This window comes from Aedes aegypti, chromosome 1 (assembly GCF_002204515.2).
Source record: "Aedes aegypti strain LVP_AGWG chromosome 1, AaegL5.0 Primary Assembly, whole genome shotgun sequence".
NCBI classification, from domain to species: domain Eukaryota; kingdom Metazoa; phylum Arthropoda; class Insecta; order Diptera; family Culicidae; genus Aedes; species Aedes aegypti.
Genome location: NC_035107.1, coordinates 299,657,928 through 299,678,469, shown reverse-complemented (window position 1 = coordinate 299,678,469; position 20,542 = coordinate 299,657,928). Strand labels below are relative to the sequence as shown.

General features: G+C 38.7%; 1 protein-coding gene across 1 annotated transcript; it reads left to right on the top strand.

Annotated features, from left to right (window-relative positions):
- The first annotated feature begins 340 nt into the window (after positions 1-340).
- On the top strand, positions 341-19,184 carry LOC5568360 (myosin regulatory light chain, striated adductor muscle). The gene is made up of 3 exons (XM_001657962.2): positions 341-614; positions 18,180-18,316; positions 18,591-19,184. The coding sequence occupies exons 1-3, from the start codon at positions 429-431 to the stop codon at positions 18,772-18,774; spliced, it is 507 nt and encodes a 168-aa protein (XP_001658012.1). The 5' UTR covers positions 341-428; the 3' UTR covers positions 18,775-19,184.
- The last annotated feature ends 1,358 nt before the right edge of the window (positions 19,185-20,542 follow it).

Here is a 20,542-nt window from a genome sequence, read left to right as displayed (position 1 = left end):
AACTGATTCGGGGAAATAACGCCAATCATGTTTGTTTCGTCGTCATGTATATATTATCCGAATCTATATCTAAGTGGGTTCCAGGTGCCCCGAGGGATATGGTCAATTCAAAACATGTCCGAAACTATTACTACTCTCTTCTCTATTTTATTTGAGTTTGCAAACAGCGTGAACGAGTTATTTGTACCTAAGGAATGTACATTTATCATAAATCTTCACCATCTCATGAATGTCCCCCAAAAATCGTTTTTCTTCGTCACTGCAACGCACCTGCACTTTTCCCGTATGCACATTGCGTTCACAGAGTGCACACAAAACTATAAAAGCGCCCTTTTCCAGCAACCGTTTTTCAGTTTGTCGCGAATTTTCTCGCCGCGAAACGCTGTAGAAAGATTTTCGCACGTCAATCCAAAACCAAAAGAAAAACGATGCCCGGGGGCAGCATGGACTATCTCAAGGACCTGAACCAACCGAAGGTCTACGAACTGAAGAAAGCGTTCTGCTTGTTCGATCTGGACGGGGACGGCGTAATCAGCGAGCAGGATTTGCGAAACACCTTCCTCACACTGGGACTGGACATGTCCGACGCAGAGATTATGAAAATGTTCGACGGTGTAAGTGATGATTTGGGGCGGGGGAAGTGGGACGCAATGGGATCAGTGATGTGTGAACATTTTGCAATTAAAATCCAATTATGCTCGGCTGTGAATATCGAAGTAGGCTTCACGTTTACGGACGTGACTTTGTAGTCAGCGCTTACTTTGTTGTTGTTGTTTGATAGATTATGGCGTGAAGCGATTCGGGTACTTCCGGAGAGCGATCCTGATATGGAAGGGAAACGTTTATCACATTCCTGACATTTGATTCGCGTGATAACTTGTTGCGGTTAGGAAATGTGGAGGATTTCATATCAATGTGATGTGTTTGTGAATTTAAATGCGATTGGAATGACAATTTGATAGTGTGAATAATTGATTCGTGAATATGGAATGAATCGAAAAGTTACTCAAAACATACGATGTGAACGTCATAGCAGCAGTGCTTGCAATGAAGACTAGATTGGATTGCGGTTTTAATAACTTTGGTTACTTCCGTGAATAACGTAATGCAGTCATAAAAATGAAAATGAACATTTTAAGAGCACAAATTCTTCCGGCACACGGAAATTCCTACATAGTTAAAGCTTAAAGCTATAAAACAGTACTTTTCAGTGCTACTTTTTTATACCCATTGATCCCTTCACGATCCTTGTTTGGACCCGTGCCTTCGATTTTTCGTTGGATCCTTTTGCGAAAGTTTACGGTGGAAGTGTAGAGTGGACACCATCTTGAGTGAAAATTTCCAAGAACGTCACTTCCTCTTTCGTTCATTCACTGAACATGGTTGCAACCACAAACAAAAAAAGGGTGAATTTCTGAATTCTCAACTTCCATCCAAAAAAGTGAGTTTAGTAACTGTCACTAAACATGGCAAAAATGGAAGAAGGACGTTTCTCCAAAATGCATGCTTTCTTTTGAGAGAGAAAAGGTTAATGTTGATAATTGCATCGAAATGGGCTTTAGACAAATTCTCCAGCTTCTAGCCCAGCCTCTTTGATTCAAGTGAGGAAGCAAAGGGTGCCGCCAATCGTGTCAGTTATTTCTAATTTGGAGGATTTTGGCAGGATACCTTGAGCCCCATTATGGGAATCAAAATTTTTCTTCCAAATCGCAAAAAAAGAAGACTGTCGTGTTTTACTGGAAACTCTTAAAGATCGCAAACTTCATTTCAAATATCTTGAAGAGAAGTAGCATATTTTATAATTATGACGACAAAACTGAACATTTGTTCAAGGTCATCTTGAAAGGTCTCTCAAGTGACTAAAAGTCACCTGAATAGATGAAAACTGGAATACATGATTTACTAGAGTTTTCCACAGTCTAAGTAACCATTATGAAAATGAGAAACCAATCCGGTGTTCGTCAGAAAGCGCTCTCGGATCTCGTCTTCTTATTTTGCTCCGAATCATGGAATGAATTCTCTTTAGAATAATGAAAAAAGTTTTCCTGAGAAGGATACTTTTCAGATCTAAAATAGATTCATCTCAGAAGCCTAGACGAATTCTCATTAAAATCCTGGAATATTTTCCCCTTAGAATCCTGAAAAAAATTCACATCAGCATCCTGTGAAAACTTCACTTCAGAATCCATAGCCGAAAAAATCTACTAAAATCCTAAAGAGGATTCCTCTCAGAATCCATAGCAGGATTCTTTGCAGGAGCAAGATTCTCCTTAGAATCTTGAGTAGGATTTTTCTCAAAATCGTTAGCAGAATTCTCCACAGAAACCTTAAGACGATTCTACTCGAAATCCTGGGATGGTTTCTACGCCATGTCTGAACAAGGAGATAATAAAAATCAAATGTACATCGATTTCTTCTCTCGCTTGAGATCGGTTTTCGGACCATATTTTTAAAATCGGAAGGTTAGGTTACGTCCCAACTGGGACAAAGCATGCTTCTCAGATTAGTGTTCTTATGAGCACACTTCCACAGTTATTAACTGAGAGCTTCCTTTGCCGATTGACCATTTTTGCATGTGTATATCGTGTGGCAGCAACAAAGATACTCTATGCCCTGGAAATCGAGAAAATTTAGATGGATTTCTATTTTTTTTTTAGTTGGATTTCTAGAAAAGCAAAAACATGTAGGGCTATCAGGGTAAGATCAAAGAACATCTCACAGAAGATCAGAGAACTTCTCACGGAAAAACAGAAGAATTCTCACAGAAAATCAGAGAACTTCTCACAGAAGTTTCCAGAACTTCTCACAGAAGTTCCCAGAACTTCTCACAGAAGATCCCAGAACTTTTCACAGAAGTTCCCAGAACTTCTCACAGAAGTTCCCAGAACTTCTTCCCAGAACTTCTCACAGAAGTTCCCAGAACTTCTCACAGAAGTTCCCAGAACTTCTTCCCAGAACTTCTCACAGAAGTTCCCAGAACTTCTTCCCAGAACTTCTCACAGAAGTTCCCAGAACTTCTCACAGAAGTTCCCAGAAACTTCTCACAGAAGTTTCCAGAACTTCTCACAGAAGTTCCCAGAACTTCACAAAGAAGATCAATAAACTTCTCACAGAAAATCAGAGAACTCCACAAAGAAGATCAGAAAACTTCTCACAGAAGGCCAGAGATCTTCCTCTAGAAGATCAGAAAGCTTCTCTCGAAATATCAGAAAACTTATCGCAGAATATCAGAGACATTTTTACATAAGATCAGAGAACATCTCACAGAAGATCAGAGAACTTCTCACGGAAAATCAGAAAACTTCTCACAGAAAATCAGAGAACTTCTCACAGAAGTTCCCAGCACTTTTCACAGAAGTTCCAAGAACTTCTCACAGAAGTTCCCAGAACTTCTCACAGAAGTTCCCAGAACTTCTCACAGAAGTTCCCAGAACTTCTTCCCAGAACTTCTCACAGAAGTTCCCAGAACTTCTCACAGAAGTTCCCAGAACTTCTCACAGAAGTTCCCAGAACTTCTCACAGAAGTTCCCAGAACTTCTCACAGAAGTTCCCAGAACTTCTCACAGAAGTTCCCAGAACTTCTCACAGAAGTTCCAAGAACTTCTCACAGAAGTTCCCAGAACTTCTCACAGAAGTTCCCAGAACTTCTCACAGAAGTTCCCAGAACTTCTCACAGAAGTTCCCAGAACTTCTCACAGAAGTTCCCAGAACTTCTCACAGAAGTTCCCAGAACTTCTCACAGAAGTTCCCAGAACTTCTCACAGAAGTTCCCAGAACTTCTCACAGAAGTTCCCAGAACTTCTCACAGAAGTTCCCAGAACTTCTCACAGAAGTTCCAGAACTTCTCACAGAAGTTCCCAGAACTTCTCACAGAAGTTCCCAGAACATCTCACAGAAGTTCCCAGAACATCTCACAGAAGTTCCCAGAACTTCTCACAGAAGTTCCCAGAACTTCTCACAGAAGTTCCCAGAACTTCTCACAGAAGTTCCCAGAACTTCTCACAGAAGTTCCCAGAACTTCTCACAGAAGTTCCCAGAACTTCTCACAGAAGTTCCCAGAACTTCTCACAGAAGTTCCCAGAACTTCTCACAGAAGTTCCCAGAACTTCTCACAGAAGTTCCCAGAACTTCTCACAGAAGTTCCCAGAACATCTCACAGAAGTTCCCAGAACATCTCACAGAAGTTCCCAGAACTTCTCACAGAAGTTCCAAGAACTTCTCACAGAAGTTCCAAGAACTTCTCACAGAAGTTCCCAGAACTTCTCACAGAAGTTCCCAGAACTTCTCACAGAAGTTCCCAGAACTTCTCACAGAAGTTCCCAGAACTTCTCACAGAAGTTCCCAGAACATCTCACAGAAGTTCCCAGAACATCTCACAGAAGTTCCCAGAACTTCTCACAGAAGTTCCCAGAACTTCTCACAGAAGTTCCCAGAACTTCTCACAGAAGTTCCCAGAACTTCTCACAGAAGTTCCCAGAACTTCTCACAGAAGTTCCCAGAAATTCTCACAGAAGTTCCCAGAACTTCTCACAGAAGTTCCCAGAACTTCACAAAGAAGATCAATAAACTTTTCACAGAAAATCAGAGAACTCCACAAAGAAGATCAGAAAACTTCTCACAGAAGGCCAGAGATCTTCCTCTAGAAGATCAGAAAGCTTCTCTCGAAATATCAGAAAACTTATTGCAGAATATCAGAGACATTTTTACATAAGATCAGAGAACATCTCACAGAAGATCAGAGAACTTCTCACGGAAAATCAGAAGAATTCTCACAGAAAATCAGAGAACTTCTCACAGAAGTTTCCAGAACTTCTCACAGAAGTTCCCAGAACTTCTCACAGAAGTTCCCAGAACTTCTCACAGAAGTTCCCAGAACTTCTCACAGAAGTTCCCAGAACTTCTCACAGAAGTTCCCAGAACTTCTTCCCAGAACTTCTCACAGAAGTTCCCAGAACTTCTCACAGAAGTTCCCAGAACTTCTTCCCAGAACTTCTCACAGAAGTTCCCAGAACTTCTTCCCAGAACTTCTCACAGAAGTTCCCAGAACTTCTCACAGAAGTTCCCAGAACTTCTCACAGAAGTTTCCAGAACTTCTCACAGAAGTTCCCAGAACTTCACAAAGAAGATCAATAAACTTCTCACAGAAAATCAGAGAACTCCACAAAGAAGATCAGAAAACTTCTCACAGAAGGCCAGAGATCTTCCTCTAGAAGATCAGAAAGCTTCTCTCGAAATATCAGAAAACTTATCGCAGAATATCAGAGACATTTTTACATAAGATCAGAGAACATCTCACAGAAGATCAGAGAACTTCTCACGGAAAATCAGAAAACTTCTCACAGAAAATCAGAGAACTTCTCACAGAAGTTCCCAGCACTTTTCACAGAAGTTCCAAGAACTTCTCACAGAAGTTCCCAGAACTTCTCACAGAAGTTCCCAGAACTTCTCACAGAAGTTCCCAGAACTTCTTCCCAGAACTTCTCACAGAAGTTCCCAGAACTTCTCACAGAAGTTCCCAGAACTTCTCACAGAAGTTCCCAGAACTTCTCACAGAAGTTCCCAGAACTTCTCACAGAAGTTCCAAGAACTTCTCACAGAAGTTCCAAGAACTTCTCACAGAAGTTCCCAGAACTTCTCACAGAAGTTCCCAGAACTTCTCACAGAAGTTCCCAGAACTTCTCACAGAAGTTCCCAGAACTTCTCACAGAAGTTCCCAGAACTTCTCACAGAAGTTCCCAGAACTTCTCACAGAAGTTCCCAGAACTTCTCACAGAAGTTCCCAGAACTTCTCACAGAAGTTCCCAGAACTTCTCACAGAAGTTCCCAGAACTTCTCACAGAAGTTCCCAGAACATCTCACAGAAGTTCCCAGAACATCTCACAGAAGTTCCCAGAACATCTCACAGAAGTTCCCAGAACTTCTCACAGAAGTTCCCAGAACTTCTCACAGAAGTTCCCAGAACTTCTCACAGAAGTTCCCAGAAATTCTCACAGAAGTTCCCAGAACTTCTCACAGAAGTTCCCAGAACTTCACAAAGAAGATCAATAAACTTTTCACAGAAAATCAGAGAACTCCACAAAGAAGATCAGAAAACTTCTCACAGAAGGCCAGAGATCTTCCTCTAGAAGATCAGAAAGCTTCTCTCGAAATATCAGAAAACTTATTGCAGAATATCAGAGACATTTTTACATAAGATCAGAGAACATCTCACAGAAGATCAGAGAACTTCTCACGGAAAATCAGAAGACTTCTCACAGAAAATCAGAGAACTTCTCACAGAAGTTCCCAGAACTTCTCACAGAAGTTCCCAGAACTTCTCACAGAAGTTCCCAGAACTTCTCACAGAAGTTCCCAGAACTTCTCACAGAAGTTCCCAGAACTTCTCACAGAAGTTCCCAGAACTTCTCACAGAAGTTCCCAGAACTTCTCACAGAAGTTCCCAGAACTTCTCACAGAAGTTCCCAGAACTTCTCACAGAAGTTCCCAGAACTTCTCACAGAAGTTCCCAGAACTTCTCACAGAAGTTCCCAGAACTTCTCACAGAAGTTCCAAGAACTTCTCACAGAAGTTCCAAGAACTTCTCACAGAAGTTCCCAGAACTTCTCACAGAAGTTCCCAGAACTTCTCACAGAAGTTCCCAGAACTTCTCACAGAAGTTCCCAGAACTTCTCACAGAAGTTCCCAGAACTTCTCACAGAAGTTCCCAGAACTTCTCACAGAAGTTCCCAGAACTTCTCACAGAAGTTCCCAGAACTTCTCACAGAAGTTCCCAGAACTTCTCACAGAAGTTCCCAGAACTTCTCACAGAAGTTCCCAGAACTTCTCACAGAAGTTCCCAGAACATCTCACAGAAGTTCCCAGAACATCTCACAGAAGTTCCCAGAACTTCTCACAGAAGTTCCCAGAACTTCTCACAGAAGTTCCCAGAACTTCTCACAGAAGTTCCCAGAACTTCTCACAGAAGTTCCCAGAAATTCTCACAGAAGTTCCCAGAACTTCTCACAGAAGTTCCCAGAACTTCACAAAGAAGATCAATAAACTTTTCACAGAAAATCAGAGAACTCCACAAAGAAGATCAGAAAACTTCTCACAGAAGGCCAGAGATCTTCCTCTAGAAGATCAGAAAGCTTCTCTCGAAATATCAGAAAACTTATTGCAGAATATCAGAGACATTTTTACATAAGATCAGAGAACATCTCACAGAAGATCAGAGAACTTCTCACGGAAAATCAGAAGACTTCTCACAGAAAATCAGAGAACTTCTCACAGAAGTTCCCAGAACTTCTCACAGAAGTTCCCAGAACTTCTCACAGAAGTTCCCAGAACTTCTCACAGAAGTTCCCAGAACTTCTCACAGAAGTTCCCAGAACTTCTCACAGAAGTTCCCAGAACTTCTCACAGAAGTTCCCAGAACTTCTCACAGAAGTTCCCAGAACTTCTCACAGAAGTTCCCAGAACTTCTCACAGAAGTTCCCAGAACTTCTCACAGAAGTTCCCAGAACTTCTCACAGAAGTTCCCAGAACTTCATGAAGAAGATCAATAAACTTCTCACAGAAGATCAGAGAACTTCTCACAGAAAATCAGAGAACTCCACAAAGAAGATCAATAAACTTTTCACAGAAAATCAGAGAACTCCACAAAGAAGATCAGAAAACTTCTCACAGAAGGCCAGAGATCTTCCTCTAGAAGATCAGAAAGCTTCTCTCGAAATATCAGAAAACTTATTGCAGAATATCAGAGACATTTTTACATAAGATCAGAGAACATCTCACAGAAGATCAGAGAACTTCTCACGGAAAATCAGAAGACTTCTCACAGAAAATCAGAGAACTTCTCACAGAAGTTCCCAGAACTTCTCACAGAAGTTCCCAGACTTTCTCACAGAAGTTCCCAGAACTTCTCACAGAAGTTCCCAGAACTTCTCACAGAAGTTCCCAGAACATCTCACAGAAGTTCCCAGAACATCTCACAGAAGTTCCCAGAACTTCTCACAGAAGTTCCCAGAACTTCTCACAGAAGTTCCCAGAACTTCTCACAGAAGTTCCCAGAACTTCTCACAGAAGTTCCCAGAAATTCTCACAGAAGTTCCCAGAACTTCTCACAGAAGTTCCCAGAACTTCACAAAGAAGATCAATAAACTTTTCACAGAAAATCAGAGAACTCCACAAAGAAGATCAGAAAACTTCTCACAGAAGGCCAGAGATCTTCCTCTAGAAGATCAGAAAGCTTCTCTCGAAAAATCAGAAAACTTACCACAGAATATCAGAGACATTTTTACATAAGATCAGAGAACATCTTACAAAAGATCAGAGAACTTCTCACGGAAAATCAGAAGACTTCTCACAGTAAATCAGAGAACTTCTCACAGAAGTTCCCAGAATTTCTCAAAGAAGTTCCCAGAACTTCTCACAGAAGATCAGAGAACTCCACAGAGAAGATGAGGAAACTTCACAGAAGCCCAGAGATTTTACTCTAGAAGATCAGAAAACTTCTCTCAAAAGATCAGAAAACTTATCGCAGAAGATCAGAGACATTTTCACATTAGATCAGAGAACATCTCAAAGAAGATCAGAAAACTTATCACAGAAGATCAGAAAACTTTTCAAACAAGATCAGAGAACTTCTTACTGAAGTTCAGATTGCTTCTTACAGAAGATCAGAAAACTTCCTAAAGAAGTTCAGAGAACTTCTCACAGAAGTTCAGAGAACTTCTCACAGAAGTTCAGAGAACTTCTCACAGAAGTTCAGAGATCATTTAACAAAAGTTCGAGAAACTTTTTACAGAAGTTCAAATAACTTCCACATAAATTTAGATAACTTCTTTAAGAAGATCAGGGAACTTCACGCAAAAGTTCAGAAAACTTTTCACAGAAGCTCAGACATTTTTTTTGGCAAATGTTCACAGAACTTCTCACAGATACCAAAAGGGTTGTATCCGAAAATTTCGGGGGCAACTATAAGTCTCACTTTTGGGATTGCCATTCACGCAAACGAATCGTTGAGGCTCATACCAGGCAGATGAATGGCAACGCTTTTCGTTCCTGGAATTCCCCTGGCAGAATCACCAACAATGCTCATTTTTCAGTTAACGATCGCTTGCTTAACCTTCATCCAGCAAACATACTCTTCACATGCAAAAATGCCAAAATGTGCATAACTCTTTTGTTTCTCGATGGATTTTGTTGAAATTTTCAAAACTTCCCGAAAAACTCTTCTAATTTATGGTCCAGGAAACTTGGGAATATGGTCCAAGTGGTTCCGAAGCTATTCCGGATTGTCTTGGGGGACCAAAATTGGCTACCGCTTCCATTCAACGGATATCTCAAGACCCAGATGAGCTAGAAGGTTGGGGTCTTCGGCACAGTTGCTAAGCAGACTGAGGGCTCTCTGGCAATAGCAAAACTAGATGTGAATTTATCCGCTAGGTGGCGCAAAAATTAGTAACATTTTTTTTTTCAATCTCCTATATCTCAAGATCCTGATGAGCTAAACGGTTGGTGTCTTCCTCAATGTTGCTAAGCAGACCAAGAGCTATCCGGCAGTAAAAAACCTGATTGGACATTTCTTCGCTAGGTGGCGCTTGTGAATTTTTTTCATCGATCTTCTATATCTCAAGATCCTGATGAGCTAGAAGGTTGGTGTCTTCGGCAAAGTTGCTAAGCAGACTGAGGGCTATCTGGCAACAATAAAACTTATTGAAAATTTATCCACTAGGTGGCGCTAGTGACAAATTTTCTTCAATCTTCTATATATCAAGATCCTGACGAGCTAGAAGGTTGGTGTTTTCGACAAAGTTTTGAAGGATATCAAGGGCTATCTGGCAGTAACAAATCTACTTGGGAATTAATCCGCTATGTTATTATTATCCAGCAGATCAAAAGTTAATAAGCAGATCAATGCTAGGTGGCTCCAGTTTGTCTTTGGCAAAGTGGTTCATTTTTGACGGCATAACCGTGAGGAAGTGATTTTGTATCCAAATATCAGTTGTGATAGATCTCAAACGATTTTGTTTTTGTGGGTGAACCTCAAGATTGAGATTTGAGTGTCAGTGTACCAACACTGGTTGTTCAATAGATCAGAGGCCATCTGAGGTGGAAAACTAAACAAATATTCATCCGCCAAAAACAAATTTTCTCCAATATTCTGAATTTGGTGATCCTAAATAGCTAAAGAAATGGTGTTTTTTACCAAACAGTTCAGAGCCCCAATATCTGTCTAATAGTGATAAAATAGATCAAAATTTTGTTCCCCAGTTGTCACTAGTGATATCTTAGAAAACTTATATAATTCAACAACATGATAAGCAATAAGGAAAATTTTTCGGCAAATTTTTTGGACGGCTGAAATTTTCCTAATTGGGTTCAAGTTGGTTTGAATTAGTTCGTTTAGTGGCGTCGCAGCTTTTTTTTTCAAGAAGAATTTTATCCCTAGATCCTTGTACACTAGAATGTTGGTCTTTTTGACATTTTTTTTCCAGACCATGTTCAAGAGATGCTCAGCTTGTTGCTCAACGCCATGGTTTGAAGTTAGAGCTAACTGAGTACAAGTAGCACCAGTAGCAGTAGCAGTTTTAGCACCGGCTGTACATAATGGAGAAAAACATAATCCTCACAGATGTTTTTCTTTAAACTAAAGTTTTGATATTCGAGAAATTTGTAGCGAAATATTTTTCCCCATAGAGAAATGGAACGATTTAAATTATTTTACTTCACTGTAAGTATTAGCTTAGCCGGCAGTCTATTCTAAAAGTATTAGGAATTTATCAGGATTATAGGATAGTAAAAATTCTATCATCGCAGTCTAGAAATATATAATGTAGACAACAAACTTCCAGTGGATGAAATCTCAATCAGATTTTTCACCACCTGATAAACAGTGCCTGTTTGATTTTGGCAACATGCCAAAAATCTTCATGAGGCCCAAATCAAACCTTGCTAAAATAGAACGGTTGTTCTAATTAAAACTTCTATCACCGTGAAAACGACCACGAATTAAATTAGCCTATTTTGAACATAGAAAGCCTCAAAACGGCCTACAGAAATATTGATATTGACAGGATCATTGGCTGACCTATTATCCTTTTTTTAATATTTTCATTTCTGTTTAATTTGTTTACCGGCATATCGGTCTGATCTGCTCACAGTAAAAGGGAGCAAGGAGAAGAAATCAATTATAACTAGATGGATAGGTACCGTAAGGGAACGGCGAGAGAAATTTGATAAGATCTTGAAGAGGGCATACCATATGAAACAGTATTACTTGACAGGTCGTTACTTGAGGCTAACGTCCCCTATGGGAACGGCTTGGCGTGTTGTTCGAATAACACTACCAAGAAAGCTTATGTATTTCTATGTTGTTAAAATCGAACCGTGCCAAATACGTAAAACTTGGCCGAACATTTAAAATTTCTCAATACATAGAAAATGGAAAAACATATTGTTAATTGCACCACCTAGCAGATGACTGAAGTTGCATTAATAACTGAACTAGGGAAAGTGTACCAGTTATGGGCATAGTGGTTCCCTATTTGGCCATATGTAACATTTTGATAACTTTCACGTTTTAAGTCTTTTTGGATACCCCAGGACAATCCAGAATAACTCCAGAACCACTTGGACCATGTTCCAAAATCTTCTGAACCATAAACTATAAGTTTTTCGGGAAGTTCTGAAAATTTCAACAAAATTCATCGAGAAACAAAAAAGTTATGCACATTTTAGTGTGCTTTTGCATGTGAAAAGTATGTTGGCTGCACAGAACGAAAAGTTCATGTTAATTTCAGTGTTAAATCATGCACATGAAGGAAATGCCAGATATGTCAAAGAAGTTTTCACGGAAAATCAGAAGACTTCTTACAGAAGAGCAGAGAACTTCTCACAGAAATTCCAAAAACATCGCAAAGAAGATCAAAGGAGTTCTCACAGAAGATCAGAGAACGTCTTACAGAAAATCAGAGAATTTCTCACAGAAGATCAGAGAACTTCTCACAGTAATTCAGAGAACTCCACAAAGAAGATCAGAAAACTTCTCACAGAAGGCCAGAGATATTCCTACAGAAGATCAGAAAACTTCCTGAAGAAGTTCAAGAACTGCTCACAGAAGATCAGAGAACTTCTCACAGACGATTAGAAAACTTCTCACAGAAATTTAAAGAACTCCACAGAGAAGATCAGAAAACTTCTTACAGAAGGCCAGAGATCTTCCTAAAGAAGATCAGAAAACTTCTCTTCAAAGATCGGAAAAATTATCGCAGAAGATCAGAGACATTTTCACATAAGAGCTTCTCACAGAAGTTCAGAAAACTTGTCACAGAAGAAGATAAGAGAACTTCTCACAGAAGAAGATCAGAGAACTTCTCAAAGGAGATCATAGAACTTCTCATTGAAGTTCAGAGAACTTCTTTCCGAAGATCAGAGTCAGAAGTTACAACAGTTCGAGGAACTTCTCTTAGAAGTCAAATTAGTTTCACATAAATTCAGATAATTTCTCAATGAAGTTCAGAGAACTTCACACAGAAGTTCAGGGAGCTTCACGAAGGAGTCAAGAGAACTTTTCACAGAAGCTCAGACAATTTTTCGCAAATGTTCATAGAATTTCTCACTGGTATCAAAAAGTTTGTATGCGCAAATTGCGGAGGCAACCATAAGGCGTTCGATTAGTTCTTTTTGATCTTTCGACGTTGACGCTTGCTCCTGGGCAGTGCGTCAAGAAAGCCCGAGCAGTCGTCAGTTGTTTTCCCTCTCGGGTCGCACGCCTTTTTTTCTCTGAGTGCTTTTATATAGCCGAGCAAACGAGTGAAGCTGAAAGTGGATTGTTGCTGCTCAAGGATGACGGATCAATTGGTGAGCTCGCTTCATGCTACTATTTCAAATCTATAAAATATGTATGACTGCACCTTTAATCGTTACAACGGTGAGACGTAAATATGATTTTTCGACAAACTTTGAATGGTTCGTCGCTGTGAGTGTCGACATAAATTCTGATTCATAAATTATTTACGTCTCATTTATTTTTTTCAAAGCTCCTTTTTTACATTTTTTTGTATATAAAAAAAAACTTTGAATGGTTCGACACTGCGAGTGTAGACTTGCGAAAGGTTCACTTTATTCAACAAACTTTGAAAGGTTCGTCACCTCAAGTGTCGGCATAATTTTCTCTACATAGATATTGTTCATATCAAATGAAAATATTATATTTACATATAAGCATGTTTATATCTCACAAATAATTATTTATCATGGTCTAATCGCTTATCAAAGTAAATCCTGTGGCCCAACGATCCTCCCCGTTAACAAACATGCCTCCCAGTAACCTTTGTGGAGATGCAGAGGCAAACGCGGTCTCCTAATAGCAAAGGTTACACACTAACATTCCTTCCCCCAATCCCACCTGACTGCAAGGACGTGGCCGGCACCGTTATTGACCCTGTATAAATAGAGGCACTGAATTGTGCACACTGAGGAAGATTATGGCCAATCCCAGCCGAACTTCTAGTTGATTTTTTGTGCTTTTTCACTGACTTCGGTCAATCACGGAATAGCAACCATTGATATGTGTAGTCAGTCTAAGCTAAGCTAAGCTAAGCTAAATCTACAAACCCTTTTACGATTGATTTGGTTTCGAGCCGACTCCAGTGTTGGGAAACTCGTGAGTACTCACTGAAAACTGCAAACTCACTCGCGAGTATGAGTTGTACAACTTGAACTCTCGCGTGAGTATACTCAGTCGTGAGTTTTACTTGTACAGCTCATACTCGTGAGTTAGTTTTCGACTAACATTTACCCACTCGTGAGTAATTTTACTCACTTGAAATATTTTAAATATTCTAAAAGCTTGCGAATTGCTCAAATAAATAATAAGTAATAGGTAAGGCTATTCTTGGGGTGACCTTATTCAAATGATAACATGAAAATTTTATTCTGAAAACTATTTGATGCACGCAAAACGTCATTATAATATGAATTCCTCACATAAGCTGTAATTTATGTTTGGTATTTCGCTGCGCCTTTTCTTCTTTCTTCTGACGTTACACCTCTACTGGGTCAGATTCTGCTTTTTACCTTTATGTACTTATGATATGAGCATTTCCACATTTATCAACTATGAGCTTTATTTATTTGCCAATTGACTATTATTTTATTCTCAACTTTACGATATGCAGCACTACTGCAATAATAAAAACCTGAGACAAAGACTCGACAAAACGTATCTGAGTTTCGTGCCAAAACTAATAAGCCGCTGATTTATTTATTTATTTATTTATTTATTTATTTCGTCAATCAATAGTAGACTACATGATTGGTCTGCCAAACAGCGTTGCAATATTTTGTGCGAAATTACATATGAAGATGCCAATCGCAAACCAAATTTATGTGAGGTACCGCGGGGCAAGTGGGTAAATGAAAAAATAATTTGTATATTTTACTGAATATATGTATTCACGTTTCAAACTCATGCGTAAACCTTTGAGGCCATTCGAAACATTACGATAGAAAAGAGATTCCACTATGGGCGGTTTCCATACAGACTGGCGTCCAAAAATATTTTTTCCATCTCATGTCGTATTTATGATTTTTGTGATACAAAGTTGATGTTTTATTTTCAAAAACAAGTTTTTGAGACTAGCTTTTGAATAGGGCCTATAGAGAAATAATAAGTTTTGTTACTAATAATGCATATAAGCCATTTATACGATTAACGTTGTGCAAACCATTATAAATGTTAGAACTTAGATAGAAATGATGATATACATTATTTAGCGATATTCAGTTAATCTCTGAATTATTTTTTTGCAGTTTTTAATAGAAAATGGTTAAAATTATTGTAAAAAATCAAAAAGCCCTAAATTAAAAAGTGCAAGTTTGTGCAGCTACCTTCTTCACGATCCTTTAGTTAACTTCTCAAAGTAACCTTGGAAATAAATTTTAGCCTGGGACAACTTGGGACAAAAAAGTCCGGGATGTGTAAAGTTTTGATATAAAATCAAATATATTTTTTTCAATACACTCCCTGCATTTTTCGACCTAAAGTACGAATTTTTATTTCAATTTATTTTTTTAGGATAGCTTCTTGAATAAGCTTTCAGACAGTGTATAAAATATTACGATTAGGCAGTATATTGTACTCAATGTGTACCTTGTGTTTGTACTAAATTCTTAATTATTTTTAAAAACTTTAACTTTGACATACTGTAATAATTAAAATATAAAAGATCTTGTCCTGATATTCCAGGAATACCTCAATAGATGTGTTTACTATGGAATAATGTACAAGAAAAACCTATCAGATCAAATTATTTTTTCGATTATTGGCCACCTGATCGCTCATAGTGGATTCCTGCGATTTTTAAACCATTATTGCATAATAGAGTGAAAGATTGTCTACCTGTCAACTATTATTCCGTAACAAGTTGACAGCTGTAATCTTGTATTAATAGTTTCAGTAGAAAAATGTTGCAGAAAATAATTTTGTGTACCACATATAAGTTGTGCTCTCTGACAGTTTTAAACTGAAAAAAAAGTTTTGGAATTAATTCAACCTAGCCATATATAAAACTAAATAAATACACTATCAATTTTCTGATCACGTGGGGCAAGTAAAAAGTTTCTCATTAGAGATTGAGTTTGTGTTTTGTTTTTAGGTAGCTATTAATAAACAAGGTTCGCAATTATCATAGAAAATCGGAACGTGCTGCAAATTCAAGAAACACAATACTCAAAGCGATAAAAGCTATGACTAATCATGGAACTTCTCTAAAAAGAGGTTGCCAGACGACATTAATGTGTCTACTTCGGACAGCCGATTGAAAGGAAAACGTTGATTGAATAGTTGCAATATAAGAGAACGCACGGAAATATCATGGAATGTAAATGTAAAGCTAGTCCAAAACATAAAAATGGGGTATGGGTCTATCCACACAAAAAAGAATCCGAATGCTACCATACTCTCGCGTGAGTTAGAGTAAGGAATGAGTGACTCACAGCGTGAGTATTACTCGAGTACGAGAGTGAGTATTTTTTTACTCGCGAGCACGAGTTTCTCAACACTGGCTGACTCTAGTCACTTTTGTAGTCAACTGGTTACTCAAGCTGATTTTGATTGCGATCATGTCCCTGTTTTATTTCAAGTATCTCATGAAGCGATTCTCAATTCTATCTCAAGCTCCACTTTAAATTATTTACAAATCATCTGAAATACATATGAAGCAAACATCGATAGTAATCTTGATGTTAACATTTCTTTGCTTACAACACATGATATTGTCAACGCTCTCGAAACTTTAACCAATTCAATTATTGAAGCAATACCAAGACGTGAAGAAAAACTCGAATTCGTGATTATAGACAATGATCTTAAACTCTTGATCGGCCTTCAAAACTTGAAGAGAAGGTAATTTCAGCGCACTCGCGATCCTGTTATGAAAATTATATGGCAAGGTTTTCAAAAATGCATTTTAAAACACAGATTTTGAAAATATAATGTCTCGTGTCTACCTTGGCTCTAAGCCCTTTGGAAAATATCTAAAATTTGGAAAACCTCACTAGCTAATTCCAGCATTGGAAGAGGAAAACAAGTTATTACAAACTAATTTTGAAAAAGCTCAACGCTTGCTATGCAGTTAGAAAGCTCACACAATTTCAATATAAGACTCACTTGAATGTTTTCGAAAATTCCTGGGAGACTGATTTGGAAGAAGTGAGAACTATTATAAAAAAGGCTTCCAGTAGAAGATTGGAAAAGCCTCTAGCAGTAGCTTGGCTTCCAGCAAAAGCATGGAAAGGCTTCCAGCAAAAAATTGAAATCTGAAAGGTTTCTAGCAGAAGCTTGAAAAGGCTTCCAGCAGAAGTTCGAATTGGTTTCCAGTAGCAGCAGAAGCTTGGAAAACCAGTAGAAACTAAGAAAAGCCTCCAGCAACAGCTTGGATAGGCTTCCAGCAAAAAACTTGAAATCTTCCAGCAGAAGTTTGGAACGGCTTCCAGCAGAATTTGCTGGATAAAACAGTAACTTTAAAAAATCATATTCAGCGGATTCGAGCCAAATGTAACAAATATATAAAATGTTTGTGTTCTTTGTTTGTCTCAAAGACATGCTTCTGGTTGTAAGGGGGGTCTGTAGCCTTGAGGTTACGCTTCCGCTTCATAAGCGGAAGGTCATGGGTTCGATTCCCAGCCCCTCCACAAAAAACTCGTCCAGCCACCAGAAGACGCCTCACGGAGCACATCAATCCTCCGTCAGTATCAGATGGTGACTGAGACAAACTGACCCTCTTCGCAGGCAGCTAGCCTCACTAATAGCAGAGCAGAGTTGAAAATAGATCTGTATCGATAAAGCAGCTACAGATCAACTGAGTCCGGCACAGTAGTGGCCACGAGCACGGAGTGCCTAAAAAAAAGCATGTTGTATGCTGTACCAATATAGATTAGCAGTGTTAATATGAGATTCTTCAGAACATTTAAAATTGAATGTTGAATATGATTCTTAAGCTGCTTCCCTGACATTGGAGCAAATGAAGAATAAAATTATTATCATTCTAGAAAAAAAAAACGTTGCAGTCTTCTATTACCACAGTAAGTGCTTTATATATTTAAGATAAATAAGTTTAAGTTGAGTTTTAGGTAAAGTTTTTTAACAAAGTTATTTTTTAACTTTTTTGAAAAAAATTTACCCTTGATAATTCTGAAATGTTTCAGCAAATAAAATGTTAACTGTTGTCATAAATATTTAACTAACTTAGTTCTATGAAATTAGGATGACAGTGTTTCCTATCATAGATCATCCAAATACAAGGAATGAAGGTTTGAATTTGATTGTATGTTTGTTTGAATTGATACTAATGATATATTTTAAAAGAAGGAAAAATCATCTCTGAATGTGAAACGTTGCAGATATATAATTTGAGATAAAAACGTTACCTCATTGAAGGATGTCTCATTTTTGCGCCGGAAAGCTATCGTGTGACTGGAAGAAAAGCAATTAAACTTTTCCGTCAACGTGAATCGTTTCTCTGTGTTTGCGCTGTTCATTTTCGTTATCTTATGCGATGTTTGCTTCTACTGAACAGTCGTAATATCGAACGTAACTGATCTGTAGCTCATATGTTAGTCGTTGAAACTCTCTCCTCCAAAAACAAAAATTATCACCGAGTGAATTAACCAGCGAAAAACTCTTGTTCCCCAAGGTGGTGCAACCGCTCAATTTGGATGTCTTCCTGCTGCTGGTGCTGCAGCGAGCCAATGGCCTTGCCCCGATGGATGTCATGGTGAACGCGCTGCGCTTCTGGGACAAAGCCAACACCGGTTTCATCGATAAGGAGAAGTATGCTATCCCGAAGACGGGCTCACTCACAGACGAACATACGTAATACTGAGAAAAACTCCTAAGCTTCATATCTCACAATCAGAGGTGCGCGCATCGTTTTCCTTCGCGTTTAACGTTTTTAACTAGCGCCATCTGCACGTCTGGCCACCAGATTTTTAAACGAAATTATTCTCAGTATTACGTCTGTTTTGCTGTGTCCCACTTCGGTGCCGGAGCTGGGTAATAATTAGAAAAGTTTGACTTCCGATTCGCCATGTTTTCTCCCATCTAGGTTCAAGTTCGACATCATGTCCTACGGCGATCGCTTCACGGCGGAGGAAGCGGAAGAAGCCCTGGCGGATGCGGCGGTGACCCGTGGGCCCCAAATAACCCGTGACGGTCAGCTGCTGGAGAAGATTGACTACGTCGATTTCGCGGCGAACATTTCCGGCTTCCAGCGGACGGATCATAAGTAAAGGCGGGGTCGAAGTAGGCGAAGGGGACGGGCTTTTTGGACGCGAGTCAAAGAAGGCTACGGATTTGGATGTTTTTATTGTTTCGTCGAGGGATAGGACATAGCGAGCATGGCAAATGCAATCTGTTCCGGGTTGGATGAGGGGACAGGATTGTGTAAGACGTGGACCAAGAGAAATAGGAAGTGTTCGTTTTTAGATTTGAGCTTTATTTCGGTATCGGCTCCGTGTCGGGTAGGGAATGGAAAAATTTATTCGGATTACTTTTGGTGTGGAAATAAATGGGGTAAGCTGTATCTCGAGAAGAAATTTCGAATGCATTGGAAAGCATTTCCTTGTAGCAAGAACAGGAGAACAATATTTGGCATGCAATGGAGTGTAAAATAATAAAGGAAAGCCATCTAGTTCAGTTATGAACGTTGTCTGTTGATGAAGGAAATTCAATTGCTGGGGATGTTTCTGGGTAAAATATCGTTCGATGGCGTTAGAGACAAGCAAACGTTGCAAAACGTTCTGAATGGGATATGAAATCAACTGATATGCGGTAAATACATATAACGACAGTTCATAGACATAATGGTATTAGTCATTCAGGAATTTTGTTCAATGGTTGCGGCTTCAGCTTTCACACACTTAAAATAAATTTTAAAAATGCATTTCAAAAACACGTTACATATTTCTTTCGCATGCGGACAGCTTACTGATACTATGCATATGTTTGAGTTAATCCTTGCTGTAATAGGGGATATTCAAAACCGAGAAGGCATTAGATGGCTCTTTTTCAGTGGTGGTAAAAACAAAATCCTGAAGCAAGGAAAGCACTACTGAAAATGAACTAAACACAGAAAGCTCTATATTCACATTACGCTTGGTTTCTAGTCTCTACTTGTTCGAGCCAGTTTCCAAATTCCAAGTAATTTGCGACATTTTGACAGTTCTCGACTACCATTCTTCCATGCACTTGTGTTGGAAGTTTGAGAATCCAGCGTAGCACGATCAGTGAGTTGAATACAAACATCAGTGTTGCCGCTCGACATTCAGTGAGAGAAACTAAATTTTCGAAAGGTTGTTGTCTGTTATTTTTGCCGCTGGCGCCAATCCTATAGGGCAACGACTGTTTACATCTTTTCTCTCACTAGCCACAGAGCGGCGTCACTGTTGTTTGTACTTCACTCACTGATCGCATCTTGCTCTGTTCTCAAATTTATCAAACTTCCAACACAAGGGCATGGATGAATGGTAGTCGATAACTGTCAAAACGTATAAAAAATAATGACTTTTCATTTTATAAAGTGGATACCTTGTTCATGCAATATCTTTTTCATTTGTTAATGAAATCGTTATCGGTTTTCTGTACACCGTTTGACTAATATTGTAAAATGTTGTGATGATAGAATAGTAACCAAAATAATTAAATTCCACACTTTTAAGGTACAACGTTTAGAACGGTCGATTTTTGATGGGTATCAAAATCAATGAAAAAAAAACTACGCCTTCAAAGAGTTGCTGAGATTATTCTACAAAACATTCGAAGAAAAACGCTCACAATTTGATCTAGATCGATAAATATGCGTATATGATTTCAAAAGTATGGGATTTTTAAATAAAACGACCAATAAGTGTAAAATTTTTACCTAAGTATGCGTTTAAAACGCAAGATTTAGCGCTCTTTTATACAATTATAGTTTCTTCAGTAATCTCAGTCAATTTTTAACACGCTTTTTATTTTACTTTTTTGCTAGGAGTAAAAGGATGGTGTATCAGCAAAATT

Excerpts from the sequence above, each read along its gene's own strand:
- LOC5568360 (XM_001657962.2), top strand. The coding sequence starts at position 429 with ATGCCCGGGGGCAGCATGGACTATCTCAAGGACCTGAACCAACCGAAG. Across the intron at positions 615-18,179 it reads TTATGAAAATGTTCGACGGT|GTGGTGCAACCGCTCAATTT; the intron begins GTAAGTGATGAT and ends TTGTTCCCCAAG. Across the intron at positions 18,317-18,590 it reads GGTTTCATCGATAAGGAGAA|GTTCAAGTTCGACATCATGT; the intron begins GTATGCTATCCC and ends TCTCCCATCTAG.